The sequence below is a fragment of the Phymastichus coffea genome, unplaced genomic scaffold (genome assembly GCF_024137745.1).
Source record: "Phymastichus coffea isolate CEN01 unplaced genomic scaffold, Cenicafe_Pcof_1.1 PCOF00017, whole genome shotgun sequence".
Taxonomy (NCBI): Eukaryota; Metazoa; Arthropoda; class Insecta; order Hymenoptera; family Eulophidae; genus Phymastichus; species Phymastichus coffea.
Genome location: NW_026706828.1, coordinates 1,860,830 through 1,880,586, shown reverse-complemented (window position 1 = coordinate 1,880,586; position 19,757 = coordinate 1,860,830). Strand labels below are relative to the sequence as shown.

General features: G+C 35.9%; 2 protein-coding genes across 3 annotated transcripts in view; both read left to right on the top strand.

Annotated features, from left to right (window-relative positions):
- The window catches only part of LOC131675206 (protein real-time), a 749,330-nt gene extending 738,361 nt beyond the window's left edge, over positions 1–10,969 (top strand). For both annotated transcript variants that reach the window (XM_058954109.1, XM_058954108.1), the window contains 2 exons: positions 8,416–8,558; positions 8,633–10,969. In XM_058954109.1, coding sequence (XP_058810092.1) covers positions 8,416–8,558; positions 8,633–8,702 — 213 coding nt within the window. In that variant the 3' untranslated portion in view covers positions 8,703–10,969. The remainder of the gene's footprint in view (positions 1–8,415; positions 8,559–8,632) is intronic.
- A 4,418-nt stretch (positions 10,970–15,387) lies between these two features.
- On the top strand, positions 15,388–19,170 carry LOC131675225 (uncharacterized). Its single transcript, XM_058954134.1, has 4 exons — positions 15,388–15,694; positions 15,914–16,512; positions 16,596–16,736; positions 18,553–19,170. The coding sequence occupies exons 1-4, from the start codon at positions 15,388–15,390 to the stop codon at positions 19,168–19,170; spliced, it is 1,665 nt and encodes a 554-aa protein (XP_058810117.1).
- The last annotated feature ends 587 nt before the right edge of the window (positions 19,171–19,757 follow it).

Genomic DNA, 19,757 nt, shown 5'->3' with positions numbered 1-19,757 from the left:
GCTGAATGCTTTTAAGCTTTATCTTTAGGGGATATATATTTGCATCATCAGCTAAACGGACCGGACAATATTGATAAGATTGAGTATGTGTGATAAGATGATTTCTCAATCAAATACATTTATATTTACTTATATATAAATTCGTATGAGTTTGTGTATGCGTATACACAAACGCATATGTACTATATATACGCGCCGAAGCTCATACTTTATATTTTATATGTAAAAAGATATAATTATACATACGCTTCCGACATTTGGTTCACAACTAAGGAACTCTTGCCTCAAACTTCTGCTGAGATCTGCTTTGTCAGCTTCACCAGGCCTTAATCTCTTTTCTCCTTCCTTTGCTCCTGCTCCTCCTTCTCTCCTCTCTTCAACATCTAGTCCTCTTGACCTAAAAATAGAAGATTAATTTTATTTATTTGGTTTGGTATAATAATCTGTGAAATTCGGAATTGAATATTATTCTCTACCTTCTTTCTGATCTTGTTCTTTCACTCTTTCTTCGTCTTCTTCTCTTCTGTCTCCTTCCATCCCTTTTGTCCTCTTTCTTCTTTTAATCATTCTCCCTTGTGTCCTTCTTATTCCATTCCTTCTCTCTTATCTCTTTCTACTTCTTTCATATCTTCACTCTTTTCTTCTCTTTCATCTCTTGCTCCTTTTCATAAAAATAAAAGTATCAATTCATCAATATTATTGTATTTTATAATGCTTGAAATTTTTGAAGTTCAATAGAAAAAATGAGAATATAATTGAAAGTGAGTAAAGGTATAAATACTGACCACGATTTTTTGCTAACACCGTTCCATCCGTGAAAACATCTAAACTTTCGAGGTACATTTCATCATCTATAAAAAAAATGGTGTCATTCTCGTCCATATTATGCGTTTAAAATGAATCAAGTGACGATGTGCGTGTTTAGCTATGTATGAGCATCAGTACACGTATTAACGGTTATCCTAAACCAAAAAAAGAATACATATGTTGCGGATGGCAAGCGCGTAGCCAGGGTCTATGCACATGGCAAAGCTTGAGTCACATCTGTTCGTTATAAATCTATTCGCGCCGATATAGCCAAGAAATTTAACCGGACAGTCTTTCGTTTAATTAGTTTCCGTTTTAGGCACGCGCGCAGACAGAGGTGATCAATATGTAAATAATGAAAGGCAACGCCGAGTGGCTCCTTGTATAACCGGCCAGATATATAGTCCTACGTTTTTTGTACACGTGTAGCAAACATATGGTGCAACGAGGCTAGATATGCAACCCTATCACTGCCCAAGCAATCGGTAGGTAACAGATGGATTGTGTGCAATGTACGGATTATAAGAGAGCCACTCTATGGCGGCGAATGAAGGGAAATAGTATGAGAGTGGAAAATGTAAGTTGTGTTGCGGGGTTGGTTGTCGTTTGTGATTTCCGTCCTCCACACTATGGCCAAATCAGCACCACTCCGCTGTGGCTTCGATCGTCTGATGTACACAATTACTGTCAGGTAAATCCAGGGCCGTAGGTCACAGTTCGAGTGCGCGCAAGTACCGTACGAGTTCTCAAGGTTGTTTTGACCATCAACAGAAGGCAACCGGATCATGGTTCGGTATAAGCACTAGGGTTATCCCGAGATCCTTCGGTGACTGACGAACGAGGTGTAGTTAGAATAAAGAAGAAAATTGACGATAGAAAGAGGGCAAGAGCAAATGGTTGGAGAGAGAGAGAGAGAGAGAGAAAGAGAGAGAGAATTTGAAATTGAATTATCTTGTGTTAATAATTAAACGGTGTGCTGCTACTTGTTAATTCATCCCCAACAACATGCTTATTGTACCTACATTGAGTAATCTTTACGTACTAAGGCGCAGAACGCATAGCGCATCAACCGTGGTCGCTTAGGGTCTTACTCCAAAGAGGGGCTCAATTTTTCGAATAGGTCGTAATATAGAGCCCAAGCATTTTCTACATGAATCGTCATATCTCTGCGAATCTATGGTTTCTAATTTTTGCAACGCAGAATCCGAAAATCGATTTGTTTGAGGGCATTTCAATATCAATTTTCGAATTCAATATGTTAAAAAACATAAATACACTCTACAACAAAATTATCGCAACAATATTTTTCATAGAAAAATTGCCATTTTTCAAATGCTTGTAACTCGGTCAATTTTCATCGTATTGTGATTTTGTTTTGTAGGGAATTTTGTGTACTTTTTGGAAAAAGTAATTTCCAATAGCTGCGAGATAATACTACATTGCTATGTCTTAATCAGATCTACCAACTTTTTTTCTTAAGAAACGTAATATATTGCATGTTTACCTGGATTGGCAAAAATTTATTCTCAAAAAACCACAAATACCATCTTAAAGTACAGTTTTCAACGAATATTTTTAAAAAATTCAACCTTTTACGATTTTTTTTATCAAGTTATGCCATTTTAAAGATATTTTTATGTTTTAGACAAATACCGCTAAATAAATTATCAGATCACATTTAACAAATTTGTCCTTCGGGAGCTATATAATATATTCTAAGCCCTCATAAACTAAAAAACCACATTAATGTTCGTTTTTTTCTTTTTTTTAAATTAATCCATGACAAATGTAACTTTATTTTAAATTACACTACTACGTTTTCGTTACATATAACATTGCACCTCCACACTTTCGAAAAAATTATCAACCCTGAACGACAAATTAATTAAAAAAAAAAATGTAAATGTTCGAGGCGGTATACTGGTCAAGAGTTAATGCGAAAGATCATTCAACATTCATTTTATTATACAGAGTACATAGCAATTAAAAATTACAGTAACATATTCTTAACCGAAATGCCTCAGCTTACTAAAATCCAATCTGTTCAAATTATTGCCCTACTAGAAGCGGGACTAAGTCAAAACCATATATCCACAAGAATAGGGATTCATCGCTCAATGGTGTCACGCGTTTCTAGTCGGTATGAAGAAACAGGCTCTTATGGCTGGAGGCCTGGTTAACGTCGACATAGGATTACTACGAATCAAGAGGATTGCAACATTGTTAATGAAATCCTGCGCAATCCACGGCAGGTTGCGCGACAAATTGGGAATGATGCTTTACCAGGCAGACGATAAGGAAACGCCTTCACGAGAGGGGTTTGAGATTACGAACTCGTGCTAGAGTGCCTAATTTAAAACCAGTTCACCAACAAGCTCGTTTAAATTACATTCGTAATTATCAACATTGAACACCTAGAGACTGGAAATATGAGTTCTTACAGCTGAATCTCGATTTTGTCTTTACAGAAACGATGCTAGGATTCGAATTAGGCGTCGTAGAGGACAACAGTTTGCACCAAATCACGTTAATCCAACTCGAACATTTAATGGAGGATTCGTTATGGTATGCGGTGGAATTTCAATGAACCATCAATCAGATTTAGTGGTTCACCCATCACCCCCAGAACTAATAGCGGGACGTTATATAAATGAAGTTTTAGGCCCTCACGTAATTCCAATGCGTCGGCAAATGTGCCGTAATTTCATCTTGATGCAGAATAATGTACGCTCCCATATTGCAAGAATAGCTTATACTTACTTGGAAGAAAACAAATCATTAAAAAAGAAATAATATAGTTATTATTTCTTTTTTAATCATTTATAATTTGTCAATGAGAAAAGAAATTATACCAAATAATTGATTATATTAATAGTCACAAATAGTTATTATAGTCTCAACTCCTATACTTATAAACTATTTACTTTTTTGAATTTTCACTTGTGGTTTAGTTTACTTTTTGTTGGTACTTTACTTTCCTGTACACTTTATCTTATTTACAATTTTGTCTTATCAATGGCTCGAAGAAGATAAGTTATATCAAATCTACGCCCCTTACGAAAATAAGACATCCGATACATATTTCATTATTCATAGTAGTTGAAGAAAAGTCAAGTATTTAAAAAGTAAAAGTTTTTTTATAGTGCTGGATTTATAAATAAACTTATTTCTATATTTACATACAAATTTCCCGAACACGAAAATATAGTACATAATAAGAAGAAAAGTTTTTGTCTACTATGTAAGTATTTATGTCACTTATCATACATAATTTTATTCAAATATTTTGATTTGTAAATATGTGAAATATAACTGTTAAAAACGTATGATCGAATTCTATCTATAGACTAGGTTTTCTTTTGTCTTTTGTAAAATTATTCAACTGCAAAAAAGAGTTTTTATATCTTGATTTTGTTTTAGATTAAAACATGAAGATCAATCCTTTGAACGTAGTCAATTTATTATTAGCATATTTTCAAAATTTACAAATACCCGATAGCGAGATTAATTTCAAAGAAATTCAATTGTCAGAAAAGTTGAAAGAAATATTAATAGATGCCGTGTATGAGTTTAATGATATTGATATGATTGTTGAAGAGACGTTAGATTTTCATGAAGATTATAAAGATACTGATGCTAAAATAATCGAAGATGTAGTTCAACATCACTTTCCTGATCCTGATTTTGCACCAACAAATCAGTGCACAAATGATGATGAAGAAATCACATTTGATTATAAACAAAGAGCCAGAATTTTGGAGGAGCGGAAAAAACAAAAACTTAAAACTGGATACTGTACAACATAGATTCAAAAAAGTTTCATTTCTAAGTCAACTTAAACGTTGGGCGAAAACAATTCATAAAAATGGAACTTACCGAGAAAAAATTGCGCAAATTTTCCAATACACGTTTGATAATTTAAAAGCCGCTATTGCACCTGCTACGATAGTGCATGATCGAGATATACGGAAATGGGCATTGCAAGCTTAAAAAATTGTTGACCTTGAAGATATAAGATTTAAGGCTTCTTAAAATTGGTTACTAAAATTTAAAAAAGCTCATAGAACAGTATCTAGAAAAATAAATAAATTTATCACCAAAAAAACATTAGAAAGTAAAGAAGAACTACAAACTAATGCTGATGCTTTTGTAGCGGATGTTAAATCATGTATACCAGAAATCGGCATTGCAAACTTTTATGATTCAGATCACAATGGTTTCCAATTAGAAATGCACTCGGGAAGAACATTAGCAGTTGAAGGAGAAAAGCAGGTGCAATGTCTGGTACAGTCGGTTTCATCGACAACGCACAGTTATACGATTCAGCCAACTATATCAGCAACCGGGAAACTTTTATCACCACTTTTTATAGTATTAAAAGAAAAAAGTGATCAATTCGGTCCCATAGTGCAATCTTCATTATTTAGACCAGAAAATGTGCATATGGAAGCATCTAAATCTGGAAAATTAACGACAAGTTAGTATATTTTTGTTTATTATAATGCAATGAGATAAAAAAATGTTGACATTTTTTAATTTTAGATCATTTTAAAATTTGGTTGAAAGAAGTTTTTTACTCAAATGTTGGACCTCAATCTGTACTTTTACTCGACTCTTGGAGTGGACATTGCGATAAAGCTGTAAGGGAAACGGTGCCGACAAACAAAATTGTTAATATAAAAAAAATTCCCACAGGAACGACAGTGAACATCCAACCACTCGATGTTTATGGATTTCGTATCTGGAAAAACTTAGTTCAACGTTTATCAGATCAAGTAATTTTGATGGACTATGAAATGAATCTACATTCAAGAAATAACATCATAAAAGTGCAGTCTCTTGTCCATAACCAGCTTTCTTCACCAAGATATACAAATATTTTTAAATACGCTTGGTATAAAAGCGGCTACATTGCTGAAAAACCAGCTAAAACAGATAACCCTGTTGTTTTTAGTTTTGGAGATTCTTGCAATAAACATTGCGAAGTAGAAGCATGTAAAAATGTTGCTATAATACGGTGTGGTTGGTGTAAAAAATCATTATATTTCAAACACTTTTTCGATGATTATCATTTCTGTAAGGAATTCGTTGAATGATACATTTTTATTTACCAATAAATAAAAAAAAAGAAAAAGATGAAAATTATTATGAAAAATCAAAATATATGTAGTATCGCGTACAATCGCTCTTACGTAAATATATTTATGTATCTACATACGAATATAAATATATATGTATAGATCTATAAATGATAATTAGACCTCGTGTTATTCTCGTGTTTATTTTTAAGAGATATTTCTCGCCATTTTGGTACTATTAAAAAAAAATGTATTAAACATATTTTTATTTGTCATAAATTATATTTGAGCTACAGATATATTTAAAAAAAAAATGGGATACCCCACGTACGGTGCAGAAATCAATTATTTTAAGAAAAAGCAACTGATAAACTCAATTCTCCCAAAGTTAGGTCTATTAGCCTACATTTGGTTGGGTAAGAATGGTTTATGGGGGTTTGGTGGGTTAGAGGCAGGTTGGTTAGTTGAGGTAGCTCGCTCAGGCGTAGGATTAAATTATTTCAGGAAATAACAAACGACTTAAATCGTGTTTCCCAGGGTTAGGAGGTTTAGCCTGCTTGTGTTTCAGTAAGGGTGGTTTATAAGGGTGGGGGTTAGATAGGTTAGGGGTAGGTGGATAAGAGGTATGTTATACAGCTGGGATAACTCGCTTATGGTGTAAAGTTCAATTATTTCAAGAAATAACAAACGACTAAAGTTGCTTTTCACAGGATTAGGTGGGTTAGCCTGCATGTGGTTCGGTAAGGATGGTTTATGGGGGTTTTGGTGGGTTAGAGGCAGGTTGGTTAGTTAGTTTTTTTAAATCCGGAAACACGTCAATTTAATTTTGGTATTTTCTCATTATCAGTGCGATTTTTAAATCACTCAAGCTGATTTACTATATTACATGTCGTAAAACAATACAAAAAATAGTGTATTTACCTCTATTAAAAAGGGGGTTGCATCCCTTCGGTATAAATGTTATGTCCTTAAAAGCGCCTTTTTATAAGAAATTTTGTAACGTTGAATTTACTGAAAAATATTCATTTGATGCTGAGAAATATTAAAAAAACTGATTTTAGGGGTTGATTTTCGGGGTGGATTTCACCCCTTAAAAGCCCTTACGGGCAGATAAAAAAACACGTATCTAATTTTTTTTTCAAGTACTACAACATATCCCAAAATCATTCAAATCGGTGAGATCAGGTTGGGGTGGTTCCCTTGTTAGGTGTGACTGACTTTATGTCTAATCTGCTTTATCCCCTAGATGAAATCGGATTAAAACCTAAGCCTTTATAGATCGATTAAGCTAATAGGAAACGAAATGACGTAAACGGCGAATAAAATTAACTAAGTTAATCAATAAAAACTACAGTCTTTTATGGGCCGAAAAACTAACACACGCGAATAGGATTTACAATTCATTATTAATATTCGGTGGGAGAGAGAGAGAGAGAGAGAATTCGAAAATTGCCGCGAAAACTAACGCTCGGCGCGAATACAAAAATTCAAGATCGCGGTTGACAAAATACTTTCGAACTTATTTTGTCACGCAATAATAAAGGAAGGTACACCTACCCTGCGGTGCAATTACGGTGATCAGCCGTAATTGTTGATGAAGAAAATCAACTGTCGATGCTCCTCCAATTGATCAGCTGCTCTACCTCGCTCTCCAATCTGTTGCAATTTGCTACTGCTATACTGCTACTGCTTGCTGCCGTTATAATGCTGTTGCACTCACGCACGTAAAAAAATCGTCCCAGAAAACTTTATGAAAGCGGCGAAACACAATACAAAACAAATTGGCGGTATTCTCGCGAAAACAGCTGAGGCTTAATTGCCTATTTCAAACTCTCACGAGCCGTCTCTCTCTTAATCATTCGAACTAAAACGCGAGTAATAGAATCGCGAACGGATTGATTAATTGATTCGACTACCGTTGCAGGAGATAAAAAATGTTTAAAAAAACTGTCACATCCCGGAAAAAATGCCCGTGCGCGCGTCGGTTTTGACGAAAATACTTTTTTGACTAGTGATTCAAATAAAACTTGATCCAAGCTAAAAAATGCTTTAACTAAAATTTTTGAAGGATTTTTTTCCAGATTATGCAAATTTTCAAAGTTAGCAAAAAGTTTTTTGAATTTTCAATGTTGAATTATTGCTTGCAAAAAATTTAAAAACAATTAATGTCATCTATGAGTCATACCATTTGAAAGCTCTTGGAAAGACCTTTCAAACGCGCCTCGGACAACTCTGTACGTTAAATTTTATCAGAGATATTGAACTTTGACTTTTGACTAATTTTGCGGCGGGGGGCCCGTAGTAGATGACTGGCAGTGTAATTACGACATTTCCTTGATGTTAATTAGTCGTATACTGTATTATTGCCTTGTGTCTGTCATATATTGGCTCAAGCCAACGTACGAAGCCAAAAAGGTTTAAGAGCGCAAGTTTGATTCTCGATTTGAATAAAACTCCACATATAGCATGGACATTTTTACTAAAAATAATTTTTGTTATTCCAAAGGTTTATAAATTATGTTATTTTTAGGGAACGCATATCATGCAAGAATCTGGAATTTACATATTACAGTGGTTAAATTCAGAGGAACAAGGAGAATTTCTTCCTTCAATCAGCTCTCATAAAGCTCAATTAATGTACTTTTATGAAGTTCTACCATCAGCTCACTACAAGTAATTGAATTTCATAACTTATTTAACAATGAAAAATAAAGTATTTCTTATTAAAGATATTTTTTATTGTGTAGGGGTTCAATGATGAGTCTTCAATCAGCTATAAGTGGACGATCAGTTGCAAGTTCTTTACTTTCTAGATGAGAACTGATTGCAATCAAATATGAAACTGGACTGGATAGTCCATAAAGTTTTTAAAGTATTTCTAAAAGCTCAGTTGTTTCAATTTGCAGTATAGTTCGGATTCTACTCGAGTTAAAATCAGCAATATCTATTGTAAAATGCTTAATAATATTTGTCATTCTGTTAACATTTATGGTTTACTAGCGTTTATAAATAATTGAATACTGAGTCTGAATTTTAGCTAGACAGTTAGATAATAATGGACAAATATTCCTATAACATTTATACTAGAAACTTGAAACACCTATCTCACGTGTTAAGTAATAACTCACAATGTGACTATTGGATCTTGTAGGTACAAGAAAAAATTATAAAACTGATGGTCTTGCTTTCAGCTTTCTAATGACAAAATGTTACTTATGAATTACCACTAATAATTTTTTGAAATGCTTACTGTGCTAGAATTAACAAAAATGTACAATAATAATTTTAGTGATTGTTTTAATATATAACAGTGGCCATTACAAATAAAAAATGTTTCTTGTAACAGTGAACAGTATGAGCTCTTAAATAGATTTAGACCCCATGAGCGCTGAGCTCCGTCTTTGAGGAACTTAAATTAGCTAGCGTTAAGTTTAACTAATCAATGCTGCAAGGTGATCTGTTGCTCTTGCACGGGCTATGGAAAAATGTAAAAATTTATGCGCTTGCAAGCTCAAAATTCCGTGAGTATAAACGATGAGTAGCAGTCAGAGCTCGGGGATATAGTCAACTACAATTAACGCATATTTTAGACATCTCAGTTTATTCATTATTTACAATGTTATACACGCTTATTGCAAATTTGTCCCGACACTCACAGCGTGAAGTTTGATCGCGCGACCGTATATACTAGAATGCTCGGTCAATGCACCCGACAGAATCCAAGGATAATGAGTTCAAGTAGCTCGTAACTTGGGCAGATTAGTTACTCTGCGCGGTTACAATAATGAAACCTCTTGATCTGACGATTCAGTGATGTAGTAACGAAACCTGTCCTTCTGATTGCTGAGTAGATTATGAAGTCAACGATTTTTATCTCTCGCAGACCTTTGACTCAATGGAGATGAATAATGCTGCTGCGCTCGATGAATAGTTTACACCGAATCGTTATAATTAACTCGATAATAGATCTAGGTGTATTCGAATCAAGGCAGCGTATTCAACTGTTCCATTATGCTGGCTTAAACATATTTTGCTAGCCAGTACGCTTTGCCACTTTCTCGGCGTAGTATGCGAACGTAGCTTGTTACAGTCTATGTAAATTTTGTATAGGCTTAATTGTTATTAATAATTATTATTAATGTGCAATATCATTTTTTTATATTCAAAGTTTTTGCTGGAACATCAGATGTTAATATGATCATGTTAATAAAGATTTGTATTAATGAAAAGTAAAATTGAGTCACTACTATATAGTACATACTGACTAATTGTTAATTAATTTTTTAAGATTTTTGTAAATATTTTTGGTTTGAATGATAATTTTTATATTTTTGCACTCTGTCTTATTTTATATATTTTTATTAACCCTAACCTGATAAGAATTGCAAAAAATTAGAAGTAAAAATGTTATATGCTAATTTTTGTAATTAAAAAGCTGAAAGCACTACCACAAGTGTTACTTATTTTTCACTTGTGCTCACAAAATCTAATTTTTATTTTCTGAATTATTATCTATAAGATTTACTTAATTTTTATAATATAGTAGCAGGCTCTCTTATTAAATAGTTTAGACAAAATTATAAAATTCACTTGAATGCCTATGACAAATTTTATTTATAATTTGATCTTACTCTTAGTTAAAATATTTAGTATTGTCATCATATTGTCCATACAATAATCCAATATAGAAAATATTTTTTACGTTTATTTAAATATCAGAAACAAAATCAATTGTAAAGATTTTAGAAGACATTTAAGTTACTGTTATTTCAGACTATACAATAAGGAAATATTTTCAAAATAAATTTAGATGATAAGCAGAATAATGATATAAGTTTATAGAAGTATTGAAAAATGTATGAGAAAAAGCAAGTAAAGGCGAACAAGAGAAGATTACTCTATTTGAAACTCTATTATCTAGGTATATGGGCGATTCTCACAAACTTCTACTTTTTGTGGTACTCTGTATATTCTACGCTAATTCATTATTTTTGCTTATATAACAAAGATAAACTGGGTTGCATATGTTGTTTTAATAATATAAAAATAGAGATGTACTATTTATTACATTTTCCAAGCCAAAATAACGGTAAATACTTTTAAAAAATAGTTAAATTGAAAAAAATATATTTAACTCTATAATATTTTGATTATTTTTGTTCTAATTTTGTGCGTTGATTGAAAATTTTTCAATGAATAACCCTGTGTCCCGGTGAATAATCCTGTCACCACCTTCACCCCCTCTCGATTATCCCTAACCGTGACGGACATTAATATGAACGGCCTGAACGTGCCGTGACATTTCTCTCTCCTGGAAGCACAGGCATATAATATTATCAAGTGCATATAATATTATTGCCATTTCCGAAACGAAACTCTGTAACGTCATCTCTGATGAACACCTTACCTTAGCCGATTATAATTTTTTCCGCCTAGATTGTGAGGGCAAGGGAGGCGGTGTATCGCTCCAAGCAAAGCAGGGAGGAGAAGTACAGGCAAAATGATCTCACACACACAACTCGTTAATAAACCGTTTATTACAAACGCACTACCTCGAGTGCCGACGAGAGTACAAATCACTTATTAGCAATAACGCACAAACTTAATCTAAACGAGATGACCGGCACGTTAGCGCCATGTCACCTCGTTAACCGGCTCAAACAACTACTTAAATTACACACTGCCGAAAACTACGCCGGCTCGGGAAAGCCTGGCGTAGCAACGCGAACCGTGAGAATCGCCGAGGAAAAAGGAGAGATACAAAGAGAGAGGAACAGGTGACCTGACCGATGTCGGCGGACGCCGCTGTCGCTGGTAGTCTGGAAGATATCCCACTGGCGGCTTGGCAAGGAGATTCTTGGCTGCTGTGTGACCGGCGATCTGGCAGAAGAACCTGCCGGGTACCGTCCTGGTGGTGGCTTCTTGCCGGAAAACTTCCTGACTGCTACTTCCCTGGCAGGGAGAATCCGTCCGGCTAATCTGACGAGAACTGCCGACTTCTTCCCGAACAAAGGGGCAGGCTTCGCAGCGATGGTCCAACTAACTAATGCAGCCGATTACTCTCGCGTGCGTCGCATAACTGTCGCGAGTGCATGATGAGCCGGCTACTCACGCCTTCTCCGACCACTCGCCTCCTAATCGGCGGCACGCGGCAATGCCGGTCGCGACAAGTGCCGCGCGCCAAGCCCAACCACTAAAACTATTGTTTCTCTCTCTCTCTCTCTCTCTCTCTCGCACTCTCAATATTCAAACGCGTCGTCGCGTCCCTGGCCTCGTCCTTCGCTCTCGTGCGTTGCTGAAAATAAAAAGGGCAGGCATCAGGCACGTGATAATAACGTGCGTTTGATGCCGGCCATGCGCCTTTGCCTAGGAAGGAGAGGGAGATAAGCACACGGTGCAGGCCATGACAGGTCTACACCGTCACACACCAGCAAGCTCTCTGTCTCCTCGAGCTACTCGGGTGGTTTATTTCATCTAGACACAACCTTAGTCGATCGACTTGAGCAATTTTCACCCTGGCGGTTTGTGCTGCTTTCGACGAGCTTGCTCCTTCTCGTCTTGTCACCATCTCCGCGAAAAAGAAGCTCTGGGTAATTAATAAACTACGTGCCCAAATACGGATCCGTGATACAGCCTACAGACGCTTTCGAGCTTCCGGCTCATCCTTGGCCCTTCAACAATATCGTTCCCTAAGAACTGCCATTTCAAACGAGCTTGACACAGAGAAAAATATCCATATCCGCAATAACATTGAGCATGCCAATAGTTAAACATCTAAGTGGAGACCCTTCATAATATCGGCTTAGCCAATTGGCATTTACCATCACCACTGCTCTTTTTCTCAGCTGATGAACTCAACAAACACTTTGCCACAGTTGTCAACAAATCTCCACCACTGACCTTTACTAAATTTGACAATATCTGTAGTTCTCCCCTGCACATAACTTTTTATTTTCCTCCATTTGTTTTCTCAAAAATTATACAATCTGACGTTGAGACCGAGATCAAAGCTATGCGTTCTAAAGGCAAAGGCTGTGATGGACTCACAGGAGGGATGCTTCTTCTTGGACTAGACACTTTAGTCTGCAAACTTACCGAAATTTTTAATAAATCTATTGAAACATCCACTTTACCCTCCACGTCGAAGCGCACCTTCATTCGTCTTCTCTCCAAAGTCAGATCATCCCAGTCCCCTTCTAATACTAGGCTCATCGCGCAATTGTCTGAATCCTCTAAAATCTTCGAACGACTATTACACCGACAATTCTCTAACTATTTAGAAGCAAACAATCTTCTAGACCCTAAACGGGTCGGTTTCTGGAAGGGACATTCTGCTGAGATCGCCTTGGTGAGTATCCTCGATGACATAACGTTTGCCATTGATAAGAGACAAATTACCATCCTTGTTCTCTTTGATTTCTTAAAGGCCTTCAATAATATACCTCATGACCTGATTGTTACTAAGATCAGAGCTTGTCATGTTGGTGATTCCGTTCTTCGTTGGTTCTTTAGCTACCTGGCCGACAGGGTGCAGGCTGTTATTGACCTTGAAGATTCCGTTTCTCAATGGTTACGTGCACAGACAGGTGTCCCGCAAGGAAGCGTCCTTGGTCCGCTATTGTTCGCTATTTTCATTAATGATTTCCCACGAGTGCTTTTTTTCTTATGTTGATGACACCCAGATTTACCATCACTACGTCCCTTCCTAGATTATTGAGGGACTTGCAAAGGTTCAGTTGTATGCTCAGGCGGTTGCGGATTGGAAGCGAGTAAGCGGTCTCCAACTTAACGTTGCCAAAACGGAAGTCATGATTGTTGGAAGCGAACTTCATGTTCTCTCTATAGACCTTAACTCATTGTACAGGCTTAAGGTTGATGATGTTGAGATACCATTATCATCATCAGTCAAAACTCTAGGACTTACTATCACGTCAACTCTTCAATGAAAACCTGACATCTTCGACATTGTTAAGAGAGTTCACCTTGGCTTCAACTACCTGAAGTTCTATAGAAGGTCACTCACCATTGAGACAAGGAAATACCCGGTCCAAGCACTAATTTTTTTCCATTTTACATGTGCCTCTATAGCTTTCATGAAAATTGACAAGTCCAGAACCCTGGCCCCTCAAACCGCTTTCAATGCTTGTGTCAGATTCATCACAGGCTTCATACCATTCATTCCCACAACAAGCATTGACTCCCATATCACCTTTTATAAATTGTGTCTGGGCTGGCTATCTCTTGAGAGTCAGTGCAACATTTCTCTCATCCTTCGCACATACAAAACTGTATGCTGTCAATACTCGAGCTACCTTACAACATACGTCAAAACTCCAAATCCTCCTAACCTAAAGCACTTTTCCCGTAATCTACCTATAGCCTTTTCCTATCCTGCTCCGAGAACTGAAGCTTGAAGGTTTTCGGCAGCGGCTTATGGTATGTACCTCCTCAACCAGTTAGCCATCACCGAGTTTGATGTTACTCGCTATGTCGAGCTCAAGCGCTGGTTGTATGGCTACTTCATGGTGATGGAACATCTCCTTTTTCACCACAGAGCTGACGCCAAACACCTCACAAATCTTTCGTTGCTCCTGAAACTACCATCTATCCCTCTTCCTTTCAACGTTTCCGCTTTCACCTCATCATCAGAGTACCTCCTATCACCTGGTCGTTACCTAGTCTGCATATTTCCTCCATTCAACTCTTCAGTGTAATATTCATTCTTACATCCACTCTTCGATCCATAGTCTACATTCACTGTCACATTTTCCTCTCACCAGGCTGAATGAATTCATTCCTAAATCGCATTTACCTACTCACCATGTATAATAACTTGTTCACCAGCTTCATTTACCCTCTTTAGCCGGTAATCTAATTTTGTATTCGGTCTGCTCTCTTGAGTATATTATATTGTATTAAGTCCGCCTGTTCTCATCTAGTTACTTAAATTTACCTTATTTCATTTTTGTATATCACGATTTGCGACCTCACCTCATCTCGTCACCTAACCTTTTCTCAATTAATTTAGCTCAATTCTCTCTACCCCATGCGAGTATTGTATTATTTCTATTTTTATGTATGCATCATAACTTCACTCTCATATTCTTTACATATTACGCTCAACCTAAGTTCACCTTAAATTAACCCTTGGCTGCCACACAGGGGTACAGCGGTACTCCAGCCATTTCTATCTCAATTTTGAATAGTTTAAACCGATAAATCGATACTTATGGCGATATCTGTAGGTCATTAAGACACCCCCCCTTCCATTCGGCCTAGTGCCGCTACTTTGAAAGTGTCAGTCTAGCTGTGGTCGTAGAGCAAAGTGGAGTGGGATCGCGTGTACCCCAGTGTGTAAACAACGTCATTTTTCGGTGATTTGGAGTGGTTGTTTTTTTCGTTCTAAATTGGCAGTGAAGTGTAAAATAAGGTTAGTAAATGGTATTCTAATCGTTTTTAATTTTTATTTGCCGATATATAATATTTTATTTGAATTATTTAGATGGCATATAATTTGCGAACGCGTCGCATACGGGAAGAACTGCTAGAGGAAGATGGCATCGAGGATACGAATGATTCTACCACTTGTAGCAATGCAACTAGTGGAACTGGGACTTCTCCAAGCAATTTAGATGATTCTGCAGATGAAGATTTCTCTGAAAATGACAGCTCCGACTCAGATTCCGACGTTGAAAACGTTTCTCTAGCTGAACGGCTTTCGGAGCAACGCGCGCGTAGGCGTCCGACAACCAAGCTAAAAGGCAAAAATGGCTTCGTTTGGGACACAAGGATGCCGGCAAGATCATCAGGTAAATTTTCTATTGCACCTGCCCCTCTCTCTTGCTCTCTTTTTCTCTCTCGCTCTCTCTCTCTCTCTCGCCCTCTTACTCTACCGCTTTTCCATCCGACTGGCCGTGCAGCTGCCTTCCTCTCCCTATCTACCTCTTATACGCCGCGCTGTGCCGCTGCCTTTCTCTTTCTTTTCATCTCCCTCAATTTAAAATATGATTTTATGTTCAATTTTGCAGAGCGTCAAAGCCTTCCTGCTGAATTGGTTCCTGGGCCAACAGGCGATGCTCTAAATGCCAGTACCATTGAGGAGTTTTTCGATCTTCTTTTCAATAATGAAATGATCGAAATTATTGTTGAAAACACAAACAGCAAAATTGAAGAAATCTGCATGCCACTTATAGTTGAAGAAAAAATGGAAACCTACCATCACCCGACCGACGTTAATGAAATCCGAGCTTATATCGGCGTTTTATGCTATGCCGGATTGTGGAAATCATCTAACGTTGATGATAATCGGCTTTGGAGCAAGGCAAATGGTATTACATTCTACAGGTGTGTTTTCACAAGGAATCGATTTTCGTTTCTGCAGTCATGTCTGCGTTTTGACGTCAAGAGTTCAAGAAATAGAGAGGACAGATTCGCGCCTATCCGCAAACTTTGGGACATTTTTATGGGCAATTGCAAGCGGTACTACACACCCAGCAGTCAATGTACTGTCGACGAGCAGCTCTTGGGTTTCCGTGGCCGTTGCATTTTCCGAGTTTATAGTAAAGATAAACCCGACAAATATGGATTCAAAATTATTTGTCTCAACGATGCTGAAACTTCTTATATGGTAAATATTTTTCAAAAAAATGCTATGATATATAATATATAGTGCCGTAATATAAATATAATACTTTTATTTTTCATTTTTAGATATTTGCCATACCATATCTCGGCAAAAATACTGCTCAAAATATAAGTGGAGAAAGTGTACCAGAGTACTATTTTCGAATAGTCGCAGAACCAATATACAATACTGGACGTTCAATTACGGCTGACAACTGGTATACGTCGGTACCTTTGCTTCAACGTACACTCCCGCCCAATAATCTTTGCCCACCTGAGAACAAAACGACTATAACTTTGAAACTCCATATCTCGGCTGGAAATACACCTACAGAGCTCTGCGGGGGCTCATTTGAAAGAATTTTTCGAGCACTTTTCAATGGTGTATATTAAAATCATGCTTAGATATTTCTCTTGCAGATAGGACGGCGAATATCAAAACAAAAATTACGAAATTTTTGCTTTTTCTTTAACCGCTTGCCATTTCGAGATAAAAAATCGTAGAAAAATTCTAAACATAGCATTTTTTAGCTCTTTTTCTGCACTATCCAAAACACTCATTCAAAAATAATTTTCGTCTAAATTCAGCGATTATATGAGCATTTCATTCAAAAACAGCATCTATATTCATTGCTCTGTATCTCGGAAAATTCGAATTGTAGAAAAAAATTTTCTTGGAAGAAAATGCTCTATTTTGTAAGTAGAATACGTGAACGAAATTTCATAATCATATGAAAACATTTTTTTTTCAGTCGTAATATCAAGTAGTTTAATTTTTTCAATATTTCACTTTGGAATAATAAAACAGATCATTTATATTCGAAGCTATTCTATTAATTGTAGACAAATTTTAATTGTATGCAAATCTCGATCAACGAAAAATCTAAGTAGAAAAATTATTCTAATCTACCAAAACTGACATAACTAATGATTAGTGAAAAAAATTTTTTTTTAATGTTGTTCTAATTTTCTAAAAAATTGTTTACCATAGTAACATATTATTGAAGTATGGCACCGAGAGATTTTAGTAAACGTTATCAAGTTATTGGATTTCACATAAATGGTAAAAGCAATCGTCAGATTGCTAGTATTCTCAATATTCCTCGTCGAACCGTAGACTACAATGTAAATAAATTTAAAAGTAGCGGCAGTGTTGAAGACAAGAAGCGCTCTGGTAGACCGCGGAAACGATTGCTTTTACCATTTATGTGAAATCCAATAACTTGATAACGTTTACTAAAATCTCTCGGTGCCATACTTCAATAATATGTTACTATGGTAAACAATTTTTTAGAAGATTAGAACAACATTAAAAAAAATTTTTTTCACTAATCATTAGTTATGTCAGTTTTGGTAGATTAGATTAATTTTTCTACTTAGATTTTTCGTTGATCGAGATTTGCATACAATTAAAATTTATCTACAATTAATAGAATAGCTTCGAGTATAAATGATCTGTTTTATTATTCCAAAGTGAAATATTGAAAAAATTAGACTACTTGATATTACGACTGAAAAAAAAATGTTTTCATATGATTATGAAATTTCGTTCACGTATTCTACTTACAAAATAGAGCATTTTCTTCCAAGAAAATTTTTTTTTACAATTCGAATTTTCCGAGATACAGAGCAATGAATATAGATGCTGTTTTTGAATGAAATGCTCATATAATCGCTGAATTTAGACGAAAATTATTTTTGAATGAGTGTTTTGGATAGTGCAGAAAAAGAGCTAAAAAATGCTATGTTTAGAATTTTTCTACGATTTTTTTTCTCGAAATGGCAAGCGGTTAAAGAAAAAGCAAAAATTTCGTAATTTTTGTTTTTATATTCGCCGTCCTATCTGCAAGGGAAATATCTAAACATGAATTCAATATACACCATTGAAAAGTGCTCGAAAAACCCTTCCAAATGAGCCCCCGCAGAGCTCTGTAGGTGTATTTCCAACCGAGATATGGAGTTTCAAAGTTATAGTCGTTTTGTTCTCAGGTGGGCAAAGATTATTGGGCGGGAGTGTATGCTTGAGGCACCTTACAATTTGAAGATAACTGGCACGATAAGGAAAAACAAGCGAGAGATTCCTGAGGAATTCAAGAAGCCGTCAAAGCCAGCACCGGGTACAACATTTTGCCATGCAGAAAATTTGACGCTTCTATCTTACACGCCGAAAAAGAAGAGAAGCACGAAGATTGTGCTTGTCATATCTTCTTTTATGCATTCTACGGAGATCAGCGAAGGCAAACCCGTATTAGTGAGACACTACAATGCAACAAAAGGAGGCACAGATAACTTTGACAAATTGTGTCATTCCTATACTGTGAGCCGAAGAACAAACAGGTGGCCGCAAAGGTATTTCTATGGAATGATTGATCAGGCTGTTGTAAATGCAAGAGTTTTACTAAAGTGCCGGAATAAAACTGAAGGTATCAAAGACAATACGTCAGCTGTCGTTTGTCTTGAAAAATTGAGCCACTATCTTGTCAAACCACTTCTACAAGAGAGACTGGCTGTCAGCACTTTGCGAAAAGATATAAAGCATGGTATTGCTGGTATTTTGCAAGTTGATGTGCAATTTGAAAAAAAAGAGTCTGTTACATTTCCAGTAGGGCAAAGATGTGTATTTTGCTCTAGAAAAGACGATAAAAAATCTCGCAAAGGTTGATAAAAAATGCTCGCTTTGCCATTTTCCTGTTTGTCAAAAACATGCATGCTACTGTTGTAAAGGTTGTATAGAGAAATTGTGTTAATATTCAGTTTAATTCAATTCCTATTGACAATTTTGGTCTTCCATTGTATCTTTAATATGTTTTATACATTTTTATATGACAAAACTTCTAAAATGTACGTTTAATTAATAAAAGTTCTTGAATATTTCAACATTTCTGGAAGTTGATTTTTTCACAAAATTCCTACCTTCATTTCTCAAAATAAATACCTTGTTTTAATGACCCGTTACCAGACTATTTTTTTTATGTAAGTATCACTTTTCAGGAGTATCCAGTTAAATTTTTAGCTTCTTAAACAAAAGAATAAAAATTTTATGATTTTTTTCGTAAAAAACACGAATTTTTCGATTTTTTTTGTTAAATTAATTTTTTTATGACACTCAATTTCTATAATTGGATAATTTAACTGTGTAAACGATTAAAGTACTTACTAAAGATTATGCAAAAAATATTTTATCGATATATATTCGATACTTTCTTCGTAATGACATGTTTTTGACTGGGGTACAAATTACCCCGGTCT